The sequence below is a fragment of the Eretmochelys imbricata genome, chromosome 4 (assembly GCF_965152235.1).
Source record: "Eretmochelys imbricata isolate rEreImb1 chromosome 4, rEreImb1.hap1, whole genome shotgun sequence".
Classification (NCBI taxonomy): domain Eukaryota; kingdom Metazoa; phylum Chordata; order Testudines; family Cheloniidae; genus Eretmochelys; species Eretmochelys imbricata.
This window is the reverse complement of record NC_135575.1, coordinates 76,286,286-76,305,148: the sequence shown is the minus strand read 5'-3', so window position 1 is coordinate 76,305,148 and position 18,863 is coordinate 76,286,286. Positions and strand designations below refer to the sequence as shown.

Sequence of the window (18,863 nt, the reverse complement as noted above, 5' to 3'; positions counted from 1 at the left end):
ATTCTACTGTGAGGCCTTTTGGTCTGACAAAGAGAGGAGTCTGCATATAAACTGATGCATTAGAAGTCTGGACAAAATGCTGTTCTCGTGTTTGGGTGCACAACTGGGGGAAGAGTGCTCAGGAAGTCCCCCCTCCTTCCAATGTTACAGGGCAGCAGTTTGTCTTGATTAGCAGGTGGGATCCCTGGCAAATTTTTCCAACAGCATTTCTATGTCTCAAGGAGGTCTGGTTGGCCAGTCTGTGGAAATAGTCAGGGCCCCCGTTCTCTTGCATGCACTCGGCCATTGACAGCTGACTGTCAGGGGGCACAAAGTACTCCCATTTTGGAGCACGAGTAAGGAGCACTGCTGCATGAACCATCTCCATATTCTCTAATTCATGCTGACATGCACTGGCAAGATGGCTCTTGGAATCTGTTCAGACACTATCATTCTGAACCATCTTGATTCCCCCTCCTAATTTCATATGGCACAGATTGGCAAGGGCAAGAGTTGGATTAAAGGCCCAGAGTTGGATTTAAGGCTCAAATCCAAGCCCCACTGAAGTCTCTGAAAGTTTTGCTAATGACTTCAATGGGATTTGGTCTGTCTTGTCTAGATGAGGTAGAATGGAGTAGTTTGAATGCACATTGAAAAGAATGTGATACATTACTGTACTAAAGGTATAAAACCAAACATTCATTGTGCTGAGAGTAAACTCCAATTAATTCATAGAATTCTTATGGTGCCAGGGTAATTCCAGTGATTATTCTACCATAATTTAATTGCCAAAAAATTTCAACAGGACCAACAGACCCAGTCAATAAAAAAGACTCAAAATTGTATAATCAACATGTAGATGAGTATTCATCTGAATTTAAATTAGTTTTGCATTTGTTGAATATAGACAAGGTAATTCTGAAATAGTTGTCATTCAAAAGAGAACGTTGACAACCTTTAAAGTGCTGAGTTTTCTTTTTCCACCAAACGTAATTGCAAGTGAATAACATATGCAGACCAAAAGTGAATGATGAATGTAGTCACATATATACGTTAGTAATCATGAAAGAGCCATTTTTCAATTTAGACTTTGTTTTAAATTAGAATATACATTTAGACTTGTTTTTTTGGAAAAGTAAAGACAAGGGGTCAGATTATCAGTCAGCCCCCATAATGGGGACCTTCCATAACAGGGCAGTTGTGGTTTCCCCTTCTGTAGGGGATCCCTGCCTACAGAGAACCCCAAAGTGCTGTAAAGCTGGCATACCTGGCTCCATGCACACAGTGCACCAAAAGTGGGAAGGGGCATGGGCAAAACATTCTGTGTCCTAATGATCCATGGCCAATGGAACAATATCTCATGCCCTCCAAATCTAACTTGTTCTTGAGACCAAAATGGATTGACCCCAGAGTTCTGGGGGAGGGGCACAAAGGTGCTGGAAAGTCTTATTCACACTGCACCTAACCTTCTGCAGGCTGACCTGTTGAATTTGACAGCAAGCTGTTCATCTCAAACATCAACCACTACCATCATTGTCAGGTAATGCTGCCAGTGTCCTCCTGCCTTAAAACTTGCAGACCTTGCATCTACATTTGCCCTCCGACAGATGTTTCCATGAGAGGTCATTGTGTGACAGTCTACTTGCTACATTTACATACCTTTTCTGGTTGTATCGGTAGCTACAGAGATTTACTTTTGCCAGCATCTTTCTCTGATCAGTTGCAGGGATGTGATTGTAAAACAAAGTAGTCACAGTGAAAGGTCATTTGCATCACCTGCAAGCCTTTTCTAAGTGCTGGCATGGAGCCTAAATAAATGATGTACGGCTAAAAGTAAACGTGTATAATTAAAAATACAAGTGTTCAGCAATAGATAATAAAACCTTTTCAGCGTGCTATTTCTGCAGAAATTGGTATTTAGGTCTTTTTATAGTCCATATGTTCAAGCAGAAGCAAACTTCATATGAAGTCAATGGGACTTTTGGGAGGAAAAGGAATCCAGGGATCACATCCATTCTCTATATTCTCAGGTCTGTTCTATACTTAAAACTCAGATCAATATAGCTATGGCACAGAGGGGTGTCAAAAATCCACAGGCCTGAGTACTATGGCTATGCTGACCTAACTCCCAGGGTAGATGAGGCTAGGTCAATGGAAGAATGCTTCTGTCCATCTAATATTGTTCAGGGCAGGAGAGTTCCTTCAGCTACAGAAAAACCCTTATTTTGCTACAGTCTGTGTCTGTACTACAAGCTTACAGTGACAGCTACAGCACTGTAGGTGTACTGCTATAGCACCTATAGCGTAGGCATCGCATCACTCTGGTATAATTATCATGCATCTGGGATAAGAGAGTTTAGTAATATACTTTGTGTAAGGGTCAAGAAGAAATCCGGTAAGAAATCCTCTTAATTGACACTATTACATTTTCTCTTAACTGAATGTTACCACTGAGTGGATCCAAACGAAGTTGAAAAATGTTGATTACATTTAGTTCTAATTCAAGGTACTGTGACAAAGTTCCTGCTCTACCTTGGTGGGTCTTGTGCTTATTGGTGGATTTGCTCGCCTTGGAGCTTCACTGCAACCCTCAGCTTGGCCGTTTTTCTGAATTCACAGTCCAGGTCGACTCCTCCTGTGTCTGACCAGGAGTTGGGAGGTTTGGGGGGACCTCGGGCCCACCCTCTACTCCGGGTTCCAGCCCAGGGCCCTGTGGAATGCAGCTGTCTAGAGTGCCTCCTGGAACAGCTGTGCGACAGCTACAACTCCCTGGGCTACTTCCCCATGGCCTCCTCCCAACACCTTCTTTATCCTCACCATAGGACCTTCTTCCTGCCGTCCAATAATGCTTGTACACGTCAGTCCGCGTTCTCACTCTCAGCTCCTAGTGCCTCTTGCTTCCAGCTCCTCACACACACACCACAAACTGGAGTGAGCTCCTTTTTAAAACCCAGGTGCCCTATTAGCCTGCCTTAATTGATTCTAGCAGCTTCTTGATCGGCTGCAGGTGTTCTAATCAGCCTGTCTGTCTTAATTGTCTCCCGAAGGTTCCTGATTGTCCTGGAACCTCCCCTGTTACCTTACTCAGGCAAAAGGGACCTACTTAGCCTGGGGCTAATATATCTGCCTGCTATTACTCTCCTATAGCCATCTGGCCCAACCCTGTCACAGTACTGTAATACTAAACTTTAATTTAGCAATTATGTCTAATCAGCAGAATAACACAGAGCTCTCTTACAATCAGCACTGTCCACTTTATAACAGCACCACTATTTATGTATTTATTTATCATGAGTAATTTCCGCTGGATTACATATAGTATCATTACTCGTAGAATCAATCAGAATACTTTATACTCACATTTTGATCACTGAATTTAATATTTCTGTATTAGTATCTTCGTAGCAATTTATAACTGATAAATTAGTCTTGGATCATAAAAAGCTGCCTATTAGTCTGTGGCATAGTACCCCAAAGAAAGAGGTGAAAACCTAATTCCTGGAAACACTGCAAGTTAGATTGGATAAAGTCAGATTTACAGCATTGTTTCTCAAACTGGGGTCTGCAAGCGTAGTCCAGTGGGTCCACAGGCCCCACTGATCCCAGCACCTCTTGCATGCCAGGGAGTAGCTGTTCTGTGGCATGCAGGAGGCACTTGGAAGGAGGGGAAGGAATCAAGTCTGGGGCTGCCAGCCCTGCTGATCAACTCCTACAGCCCCCTCCCAGTGCTTCCTGCATGCCAGGGAACAGCTGTTCAGCGGCATGCAGGAAGGGCTGGGAGGGCGGGGGAGGACCGAAGATGGGGTAGGGGTGTTTGGGGTAGGCGTGGAGCAGGGGCGGGGAGAGGTGGAGTGGGGGCAGGGCCTGGGGCTGAGTGGGGAATTTGGGGGATTATGCACAATTTTAAATCAAAATGGGGTCCTTGGGTTGCTAAAGTTTGAGAACCGCTAATTTAAAGTATTCTGGGGGGGAAAGAAATCCTGCATTAGCAAGAAAGGCCTACATTACCAAATAAGCCTTTACCATTTCTTGCTTAGGCCCCCAAGTCAGCAAAACATTTAAGCACATATTTAACTTTAAACATGTGCTTAAGTTCTATTTAAATCAACTGAAGTCATTGGGCCTGATTCCCATTTACCCTAAGGCATCTTTACACTATGCATTACATTTTGTGGCCTTTTTATACTGCCAGAGTGGTGTAAACGGGTTGTACTGCAAAGCAGCAGCAACTCATTAACTTCCATGGGACTTGAAAACATGCTTAAGTCCTTTGCTGAACTGGGCTTCATATGATAGGGCTTTATTGTACCTTATAGCACTGCCCCATGCAGAAGGTGGTGAGGGACTGCACCACCTCAGTGGAAACAGCAGGTCCAGTTTGCCTCCAGAGTTTCCCAACACACCAGGGTAGAATGCCCAGAAGATGCTGCTCTTGCTACCTTCTGTGGCTGGCTAGCTCTATTAGCCAGTGTGAGTTTGAGGGGTGGAATGAGACTCGACCTTTCTGTGCCCCTTTTGGGATGATCTGTGTCTCAAGAGATGCTATTAGGGAAGAGTCCCTCTGCATATTTTTGACTGACTCCTGCATAGGAGGAGCATATGGAAGGAAGGGTCCTTGTAAGGCTACTACTCACCCACCCAAAGACTAGCCAAAATCTGATCCATACTATATAATTTTCAACAGTATGCTGTCAAAGAAACTACACAAAAACTGAAAGGCCAATAAAATATCTCCATGATATGATTCACAGTAGGAACTATGAAAGCAAGACTGTTTTCTTTCTCTGTGCATCTCTTCTTTCTTATCCCTAACAAGTATCACATTAAATATAAATTATGGTATTATTTTCATATTTAAAAATAAGTTTAGTGCCTATAGAACTGCAACATGGTTTACTAGAAATGTTATGCCACAAAATGCAAGTGGTTTGTGCAGTTTAAAATCACAGGTGCATTCCTTTGGTATAATACTGACACCCGAAACATCACCTTTAACATGTTCATGTTGGGAATTTAACTGTATTGCCTTTTAGGATACAAATGCTTATATTACTCTTCCAGCATGAGTTGCACCTCTCATCTGTTACGTAATTCCTTAGGGGAGAGCGACTTGGTAAACTGTATGCCAAGGATATGCAATACTGTAATATCTTTGTACTTTATAGTAATATAAAAAATGTCAACGCATTTCTGTGGAATACCCACTGAGTTTGAGAATATGGTTGTAATAAATAATATTTTAGATTAGTTTTATGTTTTGACTCTCCTTTTCTTTTTAAATCACAAATGCAAAGCAGGATTCTTACAAGAGAGTCAGAATGGTTCAATTGGGTTAGAGTGTTTCTTACAAATACATTGAGTTACTTTCAACTACCACTAACCACAGGTGTGTTAACATTTTTGTTCTATGTCCCCCTATGGTATTAGAGGTATATTTTTAATAATGGTTTTGTATTCTTTCAGATTGACTTTAATACTGTCCTGTCCAATGGATCTCAAAAATTTCCCAATGGATGTGCAAACATGTATAATGCAGCTGGAAAGTTGTAAGTGTGAACAAAGTATTCTTCTACGAATAACTGTATAAAGATGACAGTACATGCTGGGATAGAAAAGGTGGTAATATAGAGAATTCTGCCTTTTCAAAATAAGCATGTTTTGTTAATGTTCTGTACAATTATGGCCTTCCCATACAATATACAGCACTGCTTGAATCCAAAAAATTTCTTAAGGGCCAGAGTCTGCCATCCTTTGAGTAGTATTATGCAGATAGTAAATTACTTCTCAGCATGAGTAAGGGTTGTAGATTCTGGTCCATAAGTTGTAAAGTATTATTTATTTTGAGAGGTTTGTGGAATTATTTCAGAAAAGTTCCATTATTCTAAAATATGAGCTTTGGTGAGTACTTCCAGTTTAACAAATTCAACCTGATTTCAGAGACCTGCATTTCAGTATTATAGTATTCAGTTTTTACCATGCCTATGCAGTATTTTTTCCTAGAATGCTGTTCATTTTTAAAAAATGTAACACTGTATGTTGACATAAATTCTTGATTCTATTACACAAATGTCAGTAACATCAGAATATGGCCCCTTCTTCACTAAGGACCCTTTCTAAAGTCTTTACTCAGAGTTGGCAGGAAAAGGATGGTACCCCAACAAAATAAAGTGAGAGACTAGTCTACACACTCTGTGAATACGCTGAAATCCATGGGGATCCAGAAGGAAAAGAGTCAAGAGTCATCCATACAAGGCCCTGCTCCTCTGATCTGGCCCAGCTCTGTAGCTCTACAATGTCCCCATTAGATTCCCATGTCTCTGGCTTTCCTTGGGATCATCCTAAAAGGGGGATTTTCCCACCATAGAGGAGAGAGCTGTGGAAAGGAAATAAATCCTTTGGCTGTATTTATAGTGGAATCTCCACTTGGCAAAGATAGGATGATATGCATCCCCCACGTATTCCATCCCTCAGCCCACCCACCTTCTCAACCCATATAACTCCTTGAATCCACAGAACACCCTGTCTAGGATCCATAGAAAAGGCAGCATATTGAGCCCTCTCTATAAGGGTGGCAGACCTACATATGGAAGGGACCATCCAGGTAGAGATCAGTTGAACATAAATATGCCCCTTGATCTTTACCAAGTCAAAACTTCTTCTGACATCAAAGGACTGTATAATGAAGACTTACTGATGGACTCAGTGGAATTTGTACCACATAAGCAGCTTGCCATTTAATGTAGCCAACAAAAAACAGTAGGGAAAGAAGGGCCTAGTGGTATTAAGTTCTTCAACTTAAAGCATTAAAATATATACAAAGAGTGAAGCTTTAACACAAAACACAGCATTTATTATGTTCTAATAATTCCACCCTGGAAAAAGCAATCATACTAGTCGAAGTAATTTACATGCTATCTTTGTTAGGCCTCCATTTGAGTATACATATCTCCTTAATTGGAAAAAGATTTAAGACTTCAGATTAAAGGAACAGTTCAGTTGAAATACATTTGAGTTAACCACCACTCTTGTGAAATACCCACCACTCATGTGAAACAAAAATGATGCTTGATAACACAATATACTATGCATAATATCTATCTCAGGATGTCCATTAAAACAAAATGCAAGGTGAATATGTCGGAGCATTATTTCTTTCCACAATCTAAACTGTGCCCATGCTAATTTTTTAAAAAAAATAATCAAGGCCCAGATGACTCTCCCTTTGATACATAAATGGAGGGGAGGCTCTGTTCACAAAACTCCCTCCAGCTATGAGAAAAAGGTGCTTAGTCACCTCCACAGAACCATCCCCCCATTCGGCTCTGGGACCTGCAGCGGTACTGTAAGGTCCTGGGATTTAACTTGAGCTAGTGCAGCGGCACTAGACACTCACACAGATGGTTTGGACCTCCCCTAGTCTCTGCCGAGTTTAGGGATGGCCTTTTCTGCAAAGGGGACAAACCCTACCCTTACTATGGGATCATTTGGATGTGATGTCTGGAAGAGAGTTCATCCCCCACCTCCCCTTCCTGAAGGTGTTTCTACAAGAGGGGATGATGTATACCGAGAATGCCTTCACTGATGAGAAATAAGTCAGTTAAGAATAGTGTGAAATGTAGTGATACACAAAGACAGAAATATTTAGCAAAAATGATAAATATATATCTATAATATGCTCTTTGCTTTATATTTTTAGTATTGTAATTAAAATGTTCATAAGTAAAAGTATTAATGAGATTCCTGTATCTAGAATGTGCATAGTGGATTATTTAGAATATTAAGACAGAGAAGCAAAACAGATGCCTAACTTGATGGATGAATTTCTTACAGTGTTTCAAAACCACGTGTACGTTGAAGGGTTGAAAGAGGCATCATTAATTTTTTTTTAATTGGAACAGGGAGGGACAGTGAGAAAGGTGAATAAACATCATTGGGAGGTGATTCAGCATCACTGAATCTGTCAAAATTATTCACTGTATGATTTTATTGTAGGCTTTTAAAAAACAAATTGCAAGGTGATTTTGAAAGTTAGTCCTGCCTTTCATTACAGTGGGTGGATGGTAATATTGTCAAGTGGTCTCTGAATGTCAGATTAATGGCTGAGTTGAACAGGAATTTTCCTGACAAAAAAATTGAATGGCAACCTTAGTTACTTGTTTCAAAGGTCAAGGCACTTTAGGTCATACTGCACAATCAGTGTTTACACAGAACTTTTCATTGAGCACAATGGGAAATCTTTTTAACAACTGATGCCATGATCTGGCTTTTATAATTAAGTGTAACTACAGCAAATGTTACCAGGAGGCAATTATACTGGAGCGCATACATATGCCAGGTACATTTGCTCTATATAAGAATGTTTCCACAAAGCAAACAAAAATCACATTTCACTGAACAATCAGAAAAAAATAATTTAAACCCTCTTTTTGCATTCAGAAAGTTATGAGTTTTAACATGCAATCTTGAAACATTTACTTGATTAAAAAAATTCATAAAACCTTCCTATGTTTTTCCTCTCTTTTGACCATAGTAAGCATAGATAATACAGCATCTGAACATTCTTATGCAATAGAACCTGCTTTGTTTTATAGAAACTTACAAATTCTCACTAACTGCACCCTAGGGAGCCAACAAACACTTATTAGCTGCATATCATTATTGATGTTATAATTTCCAGCAGAACCTTTTGCACTGAAGTCTTCATGTTAATCATCCATTTCAGTGGGAGTAAATCCCCTGTTGCATAATCATGTGGTACACCCAGATGATACTCACAAAGGTAAAGAGTGGTACAAAAATACAAATTAATTTTTCTGTAAATACACAGTCTTCCCGTCACACCAGTAAATGATCTATAACCTTATTCAAAAATGGATATGTTGTCATAGCTTTTACTTGGTTGCACAAGGAAGTCAGGGGACATACCCCTCATGCTCCCCACCCCTTGCTCCCCTGCTTCGTCCTGATCTGATTGTGACTCCAGATGTAGGCAGAAGAGTAGGGGCTGTTGCCCCATTTGCCCCACTGCAATCAAGTGAGCACATTTGGGGTGGTGAGGAGCCCTGGCTCCACCCACCTGTCTGACAGCCAGATCAGCTGGCTCGGATTTTCAGGACGTAAACTCTCCATGAAAAGGGATGAGGTAACTTAATCCCCACCAAGAGCAAGAGAGAAGCGGAAGAGGAATTGTCATAATTCATTCTCTGAGATGCTCCTTCAGTGGTGCAGATCTGTGCTGTCCTTTAGTTAAGACAGACTGACAAGTTACGATTTAAGTCAAAGCATTTTAAACAATACTTTCACTACCATTCCACGGAAAATCAAAACAGTAGCACATAAACGAATTAGCATGGATTCCGGAGATCCTCATTCCCCATAAGAAAGAAAGAAATATGGCCCAGTTCATCTGTGCCTTGAATTTAACCACCTCCTTTACCAACAATATGCCTTTGCTCTTTTCCTCTCCAATAAAAGACTTTTAGTGGGTTTACTAGATGGCCTCTTTATAAACTCAAAATATAGAGAAGAACTTGATTTTTCTGTTAATACTTCATCAGGATGAAGCTGGAACAATCAGGGTTATTTTCTTGTAACAAATAACCAGAAATGGTTTTGGACAATTATTTTTCCATCTCCTTATTTTCACCTCCATCCAGGTTGAGCCTACAAACCGTACTCATTTGAGTAGTGCTGATGCTGGAGTAGTCCCATTTAAGTCAATGAGACTGCTTCCATAAGGATTACTCACCTGAGCAAAGATTTCAGGCCTCACAGTTATTTAGAACAGCAAGCTGCAACATGTACAACTCATTTCTTACTGGAATCTCTCTTAAGTACACATGAGCATGTTGTGAAATAATGTTACTGCTCAGTAGCAGAATCTCAACCACTTCTGCTGTTGTTCCCCCTGCACGGAGGGCTCTAAGTGCAGCTCTTGTTTACAACTTTTCTCCCCAAACCATTCCTTGGTGGCATGCTCAGTCTTCAGCAGCCCTTGAGATAGTATTCCCAAGGTCTCTCCAACCCCTTGGATCTACAGCTGTGATATTGGGACAGTGACATATGTTATTTATATCAGTAGGTGGTGTAGGACTTTTTTAATTGCAAATATTTTTGCAATTTTTTAAGAATGGGTTTTACCAAACTCTTACTGAAAAATAGTTTTCTTTATCCTTACCAACTGAAATGAACTGGTTGGGGCTCCCGTCCATCTCCTTAAAGCAAGACTAGATATCTTTTTAAAAGACCTGCTATAGCTCAAAGAGAAATGATGGGCTTGATACAGAAATTACTGGGTGAGACTCTACAGCCTGGGTTATGTAGGAGGTCAGACTAGATGATCATAATGGTCCCTTCTGATCTCCAATTCTAGGAAACTATATATTAAAAAGGAGGAAAATAAATGAATGATAACAATAGTATGAAAAGAGCAGTGTTCATGCCAGGGCAGCTCAAGAGCCTCCCTGATAATTTTATTTCTGTTCTATTTGAACAATATATAGAATAATGATAGCTTGAAACATATCTTATTCTTGTGACATCTCTCCTCAGCACAATATTTCCCCTTAATAGAGCTTTTTGTGTCTCTCCCTTGTTAAATTTATCTTTTATTATACTTCACTGCATTCCATTTATTCATGGATTAATGTTGTTTTGAGTGGGTGGGAAAGACACCTTGCTTAGATTGCTTTATGAATTTCTGTGAAATGTAATATTCCTACAACCTTAAGCAATAACTAAAGGAAGCTACTGGCTCAGGTAAAGATTAGGCCTGTTAACAAGGGAGAAATTGAGCATGAAACACAAATATATGTAAGGAAGTATGAAAACGCCTCCATTATCGGATTATTATTTTAATGAATATATCCCTTAATGTTTAAAATGAATAACTTTTCCCCCTTTTATAGTTCCTTAATTACTCAGTCTTTATAGACAATAAAGGCTAATCCAACCCACCATCTAGACTTTTAGGGGAAGATCCTCCCACTGAGATGTGCATGGAAAGAAGTTCTCCTATGCAGAGAATTCTCCCCTCCTGCACTGAAAAGTTTAGCTGCTTGAGCAGCATCATTTCTTTCCTCTCTGGAGCTCTGTGGAGAGCACTCTATGGGTCCAGATACCAGACAGGTGGAGAAAACAGTTTGTGCAGATGAAGACAGGAGTGGTCAGGCCAAGGGCAGGCCTGGGAGGGGATGGAATGTGCATATTGTTTCTCCACCGCCAGCCATACAGAGCTGATAATCCATTCTGAGATTGCATTGTCTTTCCAATTGTTCTCCCAGGAGCAGCCATGCCCAGAGAAAAGGGCCCCCATGGGGGCCAGAGTAGCTATGGAGGCACAGGACCTCCATGTGCCTGTATTATGCTGTGGAGAAACCATCTCCCCACCTTTCCCAGATATAACAATGGTGAGGAACTCCATCTCCATGAGAGAGATTTACTCCCCATGACCTCCTTCTAAGTGCTTTACTGTGAGAGGAGGCAATCCAACCTGTTGTGTTTTAGTCACAAGAAGAATTTGTAAAGGAATGCTTCAGCTATACATTTAAACACCAGTATACAGAGGCAACAGGACTGCAGAGAGGAGAAAGTTCATAATCTTAGACCAGAAGCTCCCATCCAGTGCAGAAAGATCTCCCAAAAGGAAAAAAAGGTGTCACCAAATCCAGGGCTGGTGCTTGACCCCATAGAAACTCTTCCACATTAACACTACACAGATGTTGATCTATAGGCATGGAACGGGTGTGCTGGGTTTTAGGCATGTGGGGACTGAGCTAGGGAACAGCTTTGCTTATTGCCATGTGCTCTTCCAACCCCAACAACATATTCACATGGGATTCTGCTGGAAACTATACTCTCTGCCCTCTTAAGGTAGGGGAGGACATAAGCAAAGCAGGAGACCATGGTGGCACAGCTCCAGAGGGAGACATTTTATCAGAATGGCTTAGAGGGCAATGCGAAGGAGCAGGTATTCACAGGGATCCACAGGCTTGGTGATTAATTTTCCTGTAGCTAGTCAGGCTCCATGGGACCTGTAGACTAACCTTGTGATCTCAAACCATCTCCCATCCCTAAAAGAAGAACATAGTAGTGATGGCACAAGATTGTCGTCAGTAAGATTTTTCAAGAAATGTTTCTCTTGATATGGATTTTTTGTGGTATTGGTCCATTTATTTAGCCCTTAGGGAGCTGCATGTTTGATTATTTCATTTAAAAAAAGAAATGAATATATAATAGAATTAAAGAAAGAATTACATATTTAACACTTTATTTCTTAGGCTGAACCCTGACGTATCAACACGTAAAATCCTTGGCCTGCTCCACTGATTCTACACTGGGTCTCAGGTCAAAGTTCAAACATCTGCCATATCTTTAGAATTATAATCTACAGGCAGATTCTCATTCTTTCCTCTTTTCTGCAAGCACATTTTTGGGTTGCCTTGCAGGAAAATTTTAAAAATCACCATGGTCAAAATGATGGTATTTCTTACCTCAACTGGCTGCCTAGAGGATTGTTTGGATTCAGTCATCAAACCAAGGTTACTCTTGAACATGAGCCATAAATAGTAATCATAAAAAATAATGAGAGCAGAACTCAGATAAGTCATTGTGACTAGGAGAACTGGAAGGCAAATGTCTAGCCAAACAGAACTCTTCTGTATGGAAACACTAGAGATCTGTGGGTGTTTGAGACCAGTTGTGTGTTTGTTAATGAAAAGGAAAGGAGTGGATTTTTACAATGGAGAGCCCAATATTAGGAGATGGGAAAAATCACATCTTGCTCCAGTAAAATATATCTGGTGAAATCTCTTCCAAATGAATTCATACTCAACCACTCCAGATTAATTTACTTAGGTTCTTCTTCTGTGGGTGGGAAGCCTATTACGGGGGATGTTACAAGGAAAGCAACCAGCGGAGGAGCTTCCTGTTGCAGAAAAGGGGATAGCATAATGGAAAAGATCATTGGCAGTTCGGAGTCACAGGTCTCCAAGGAGCTGCAGTTTATGGAGAAATAAGCATTTGCTTATCCTCCATGGGGTCATCTCCCAACCACCCTGTGGAAGGATGTGTAGTAAACTCTGAGATGAACTTTGGAGTTGCCTTTCCACTATCTGGGAGTAGCCTTCATGGGGGACAATCAGGTTTAAACTGCCTAAAATTACACTAATTAACTAAAAATAAATTACCAGCCAGATCTAGCTGGGGTAAGTTAGCTTAGCTCCATTAAGGTTTATAAAGCTATGCTGATTTATGCTGGCCAGGGACCGGCCCTTTATTTGTACGTTGTCCCCAAGAGGAATTTATGGCCCACTCTTTCCTTTTATATTTTGGTTTCCTATCAGAATGCTGATATTTTAGGACTAGATTGTAGCATTTAACCACAGCACTAAGCAGGAAACGATGTAGAGCCATGCTATCCGAGAGGTCACTTGGGAAGGCCTGTGCTCAGAGAGCATAAAGGCAGATCACATATTGCACCATCCACTGAGTTGTAGCATTTTGTTCCCCTCTCTGAAGCTGGCTAGTTTCTTCGACTGGTGCTGCAGGGGAAGAAAAACCAGACACTCACCTTTCCAATCACTTTTGGGGATTTGCATTAAAAAGCACAGAGGGAGCAATCCCCACTTGTGTGCTGTAGCAAGCAAAATATTTCCAGGGGGCAGCACCTCTGACACAGAACAGTTTCTATGCTCTTTGTAAAGATAAAAGCATGTGCTATTTCCCCTCTTCACTGCTCCGTTGCTTCTACATTGGAACCCAGGTCACGAAGACGCAGGTCATATAGGGGGAAATAGTGGAAGCTGTGGCCTCACTGCTGATAGCCATGATAGGGATTTCCCTGACTAAAAATGCAGGGACTAGGAGTAGGTTTTCAGGCTACGGGTGTTAAGAGGAGAAGAAACTTTGAGAGGAGGCTGAGATATGGAGCTTCTTGGGCACAGAGCTCTTTGGAGGGGCACAGGAGGATTTTGGAGCAAGGAAACTGCTGGCTGTTTGTTTCTACTGTGCTTGGGGAAACAGGACATTGTGTACATTCTTTGATTCATATTAACATTTTCTTCTCCTACCCTGTAAGGCCGTGAATATTGGCTAGCCCCTCGGGCCAAAGGGGCAACAATATCATACTTGTCTCTCTTCACCATAACATATGCTTCCAAATGGGATTACTCTATATAATAACTTTTACTGATTAAAAGCTAAAATGAATTTCATATTTTCCCAATTACTGCATCAGAAATACTTTAATAGCATTTCAGTTTCTTACCTCTCCTGTGTCGTAATCACAAAAGTTAAAGAGTAGCAACTACTTTTATTCTAAGAGTTACAAATACTTCCACAATGGAGAGTCACTTAAAGCCTTCTGGGAATCATTTCCAGCAAGCTACATAAAGAATATCTGGTCAGGCTACAGTCAGAGGAAGTTTAGTAAGTGTTAACACCCTACAAATATCTAACAATGTGTCTGAGCTGCATGCATGACTGAGGGGAAAGCAGACTTATTTGTGTGTGAGGGTAAAGTAACATTTTAAATATTTAAGCAAGCACAGCGCGCTGCTAGCTTAATTGTTGTAATATAAGTGCTTAATTTAACAAGTCGGTTCTTTTCTTATAGGTTTATCATAAATAAGTTTTCCCCACGGTCTTTTTTTCCCCCCTCTGTTTTTTAACTGACTGAACACACTGCTTTAGCCTGTACAAGTAAAGTTTTCCTAAGTCTTTTTCTTGAAAAAACATTTAAAACCTTTTCATAGTAAATCTTTTAAAGTCTCGCTTCATGGATGATGCCGTGGCTAGCAAATGCTTTACTAATTCTGAACCCGAATAAATGAAAGTGCCTCAAATAGCTACAAGTGCTTCAGTCTGTGATTTAAAAAGTCAAAGGTGTCCCATTCAAAATACCCAAATTAAGGGCAAAATTCTCCTTAGTGTGGAGAGCTATATAAAGTTCATGAAGAACTCCCATTGATATCCCCGGGATGTCTGCAAGTGGATAAAAGGCAGTACAGTCAACAGACATTCAGACTGTGGTAAAAATAACAACAAACCCAAACACCCCAAAAAACAAAACAAACAAAAAACCTACAACATGACTCAGAGGAGAATTTTGCCTTTGAAAGAACAAAAAGGCATAATTCGCACTTTTCTATGTTGATCTTTTTAATGCAAGCAACATTATATACCCTCCAGGAGGATGAATTTATTTCTATTAAAAAGTATTGGTAATTACTCAAAGTCTATGCAATGTAGTTATCAAACTGAATGGAAGGGAAGAACAATAAAATGGTATTATTTTGAGTGTTTGGTTCAAAATGAAAGCTGACCCCCCCCGTCTGTAACGCCACACTCCCAGCCCTTGCACTCCTGGTGTTTCTTAAGACCAATAATAAATATGATCTTTGTCAAATTGTCACACTAAAAAAGGAAGTGAAGATATCCTGTTGACACAGTGGCAGAATGTCATGCTGCAGTACCGGAGAAGCAGGTACATGTGTAGTTTGCAGATCTGTGTCCTGCAAAGCTGGAATGAAAGAATGGAGATAGCAATGGAAGTAGCATGCTTAGTCTCCATAAAGAATGAGGAAACAGGTACTTAGGCACTGTTCTAAAGCCCACTGAAGTCTATGGAAAGACTCCTATTGATTTGAGTGGGATTTGGATCCGGCTCTTACTGTCCTCTGCAGATAACCCATACCAATGGTATGCTCTCCAGAAGACAGTTGTTCAACTTGTCCACCCAATCAGAAATAAGATTGTGTCCAAGAAGCTACAAAAGAACTAGGACATGTAATAAGTAAAGGGTGGAGGGAGGGGATTTCCCTGGGAGAAGTAAGTTAAACTCAAAATTCATCCCTGTATCAGTTGCCATTTTTAAAAAAGTACGTGGAAGGGAGGATGGAGAGCCCATGTATTTTTGGCCAGATATCAATATGAGAGATAATGCTGGTGAGACAAGCAATAATGCCTATGCAACTTTACCATTTTTGGAGAAGGCAAAACAAATAGAATAGCATGGCTCCTGGAGAAACTTTGCTGGCAGACAGGACACTGAGTCTGAAGAGTAGTGCAGAACAAGTGGCTCACTGAAGTGCCACCATTTTTGGGTATTAATTTCCTTTCAGATGCTCAGGCTCAGATGCCTAGGTTGTATCAACTACCCTATCTGCATGTTTGTGTATCTTCGGGAACTTCTCAAGGTCCCTTCTAGAGCTGGGTAAAACTTAGTTTTCTCATCCCTCACACGTTCTTGAGATTTCATAAATTTTCCTTTTCTGCCTTGGGATAAATATGAGACCACCCCAGAATAGCCAATAGCCCAGTGGTTAGTGCATTCACCAGGGCACTACATAATTCAGATGATGATTTGAACATGGGCGTCTGCTCCCCACTTCCCAGGCCAGCAGTGTCCTAGCCACTGTGCTGTTGGCTATCCTGGGGTCAGGGTTTCACTGTGTGTGTGTGTGTAAATAAAAACTTCAAAACAAAACTCCAAAATTACAGTCACAATGAGGACAAATCATGGATACAAAAAGAAATCAGCCAAACCCACCCAGCCTTGACTCTTTTTCCTCAAAAGTAGAAGGTTAATTTGGTATCCTAGCACCACCCCCATGCCGACCACCACTCCACCAAACTCATTTGTATTTTTTTTCCTCTGCCATTGCCAGCAATTGACTGAGTGCACAGATAGTGTGGGCTAGAGGTTGAGGTAAGCCGTTCTGTGCCTAAAATCAGGCTGAACAGCAGCTTTGACACAGAGTAGAAAACCATTGCATTAACTAACAACTGCCAGCTTCTCAAAGAAAATATGCTGCAAATGTCTGACCTTCCTTATCGAGGAAGATGCCGAATCCTATGGTGTGTGAAAATGTCCAAGAGCCAGTTGTTCATAAGTCTGGCTGCACAACAGTGGGACTTGCAGCTTTGAGAACATCAGCTCCCAGCTGTGGATGATAAAGGAGCAGAATAATAAAATGTGTTCCATTGTCTTCTCTGATGCAGAGCAGGCTTCCTGGCAGCAGCCTCTCTCTGTGTTTTCCTTGAAAGTTACCTCTGGCATACCAAATACCATGAAATATCTGCCACTGTGTATCCTTGTCAAGCTTCCTTCCCCACTCTGAACTCTAGGATACAGATGTGGGACCTGCATGAAAGACCCCCTAAGCTTATTCTTACCAGCTTAGGTTAAAAACTTCCTCAAGGTACAAACTTTGCCTTGTCCTTGAACCCTATGCTGCCGCCACCAAGCGTGTTAAACAAAGAACATGGAAAGAGCCCACTTGGAGTCGTCTTCCCCCCAAAATATCCCCCCAAGCCCTACTCCAGTTGCAGCTGCTAAATGTTTACAATGTCAAAAAAGTCCCTATCTTTTGTACTGCCTGCAACCACTGTGGCATCATCCATGGGTGAAAATAGTCATTGATAGAGTGAAAGTCATCTCCCCCTTAATCCATGCATTTAAGACCTGAAACCCCTGATATCACAGACTACCCACAATAAAAGATCAATATATATATAACCATGCACTCAAAGAACAATCTTGCCTTACCCCAGTATGTATCTGTATAGCCTCTCTCCTTCGCCCATTTACTAAAGGAATACATAGTGCATGAAATCTGTACAAAATCTGTAGCCAGTTAAGAAACTGTGAGGGTATACCAGACTGAGACAGGACCAATCATAAGTAAGACAGTTTCACTTGATCAAAAGCTTTGGTCTGATCCGAGGCCAAAACATAACCCTATCTTTCTCACAATCACCACGTTCACCCATTTTCAAATATTTTCCACAATTTACACAAGATCTGCCATTGTATGACTTTCAACTGCATTAGATTGCAATAATTTCCCTGCTATTTTCCCCTATCCTCTTGGGTTGAATGGAAGTCAAAATTTTATAATCCATGTTCAAAAGAGGAATAGGCCTCCGATTCCTGATAGCTGAAGATCCCCTTTTTTTGGAAGAAAAACAAACAAACAAACAAACCCTTTCCTCAGCTTCTGACTCTGATGGTAACATAGATGGTAATACAATGATACCTCACTCCAAAATAACAGAAACCAGTAATAATACCCTTCCCAGCCAAAGTTCTGATAATGCTTAAGTATAAAACAGTAACCCTGCACCATCATAAGTATCAGGCCCTATGAATCAAAAAGGTCACCTTCTTGTTAACTGGCTCATTATTCTCAACGAGAGGGCCTCCTGAGTCCCCAGATTCCCTGACAGTTCCTTCTCAGGTTAATCAAACTCTATAACCCTTGCATTCTTTTCCCCAAATAAATGCACTTGTTACATCTCTCTCTGCTCTTCCTTGTCCGCAACAGCACCTAATACAGAAAAACGATTATCTGTTGAAACAGATAACGCTGTGTGATTCAGGTAGTGGCAACCACCTTCACTCTCCTTGGATCCCCTCATTCCCTGTCTGATTTCAAGAAAAACTCTCCCTTTTCTGAAGTTGAGCACATCAAAATCGGCTTCCCAACTATAGAGTCTGCCATACATGTAGGCTGCCAGTTCCTCCCAGGAGACTGGGATTCCTAAAAAAAACAATTATGCCTGGGGATGTTCCTTCCCCAGTTTCTCTTTTCCCCTCCCCGTCTCTGACTGCCTGCCCACATTACCAGTACTCATGTCCCCATCTGTGTCATCCTGACTCTTAATGGTTCCCACTCTCTCATTTCTTCCCAGTCCTGTATCAGTAAAGAACAAGGTAAGTCCTTCCCCCAAAAGCAGAAAGGCCCTGCCATTTCAAATGGGGCCTTCATTAATCTTTGCAGGGCTGCTTGGAATCCTCCAATGGTTGGCGTCAGGAAAGATACTTGTGAGACTGGGAATGATCTCTTCCCCTATTGTGCCATGCCTCTGGGAACTACCTATAG

The 18,863-nt window shown here is 41.1% G+C and overlaps 1 protein-coding gene across 1 annotated transcript in view; it reads left to right on the top strand.

Annotated features, from left to right (window-relative positions):
- The window catches only part of GLRA3 (glycine receptor alpha 3), a 119,845-nt gene that overhangs the window by 63,770 nt on the left and 37,212 nt on the right, over positions 1 to 18,863 (top strand). The window contains exon 4 of the mRNA XM_077814515.1: positions 5,443 to 5,525. Coding sequence (XP_077670641.1) covers positions 5,443 to 5,525 — 83 coding nt within the window. The remainder of the gene's footprint in view (positions 1 to 5,442; positions 5,526 to 18,863) is intronic.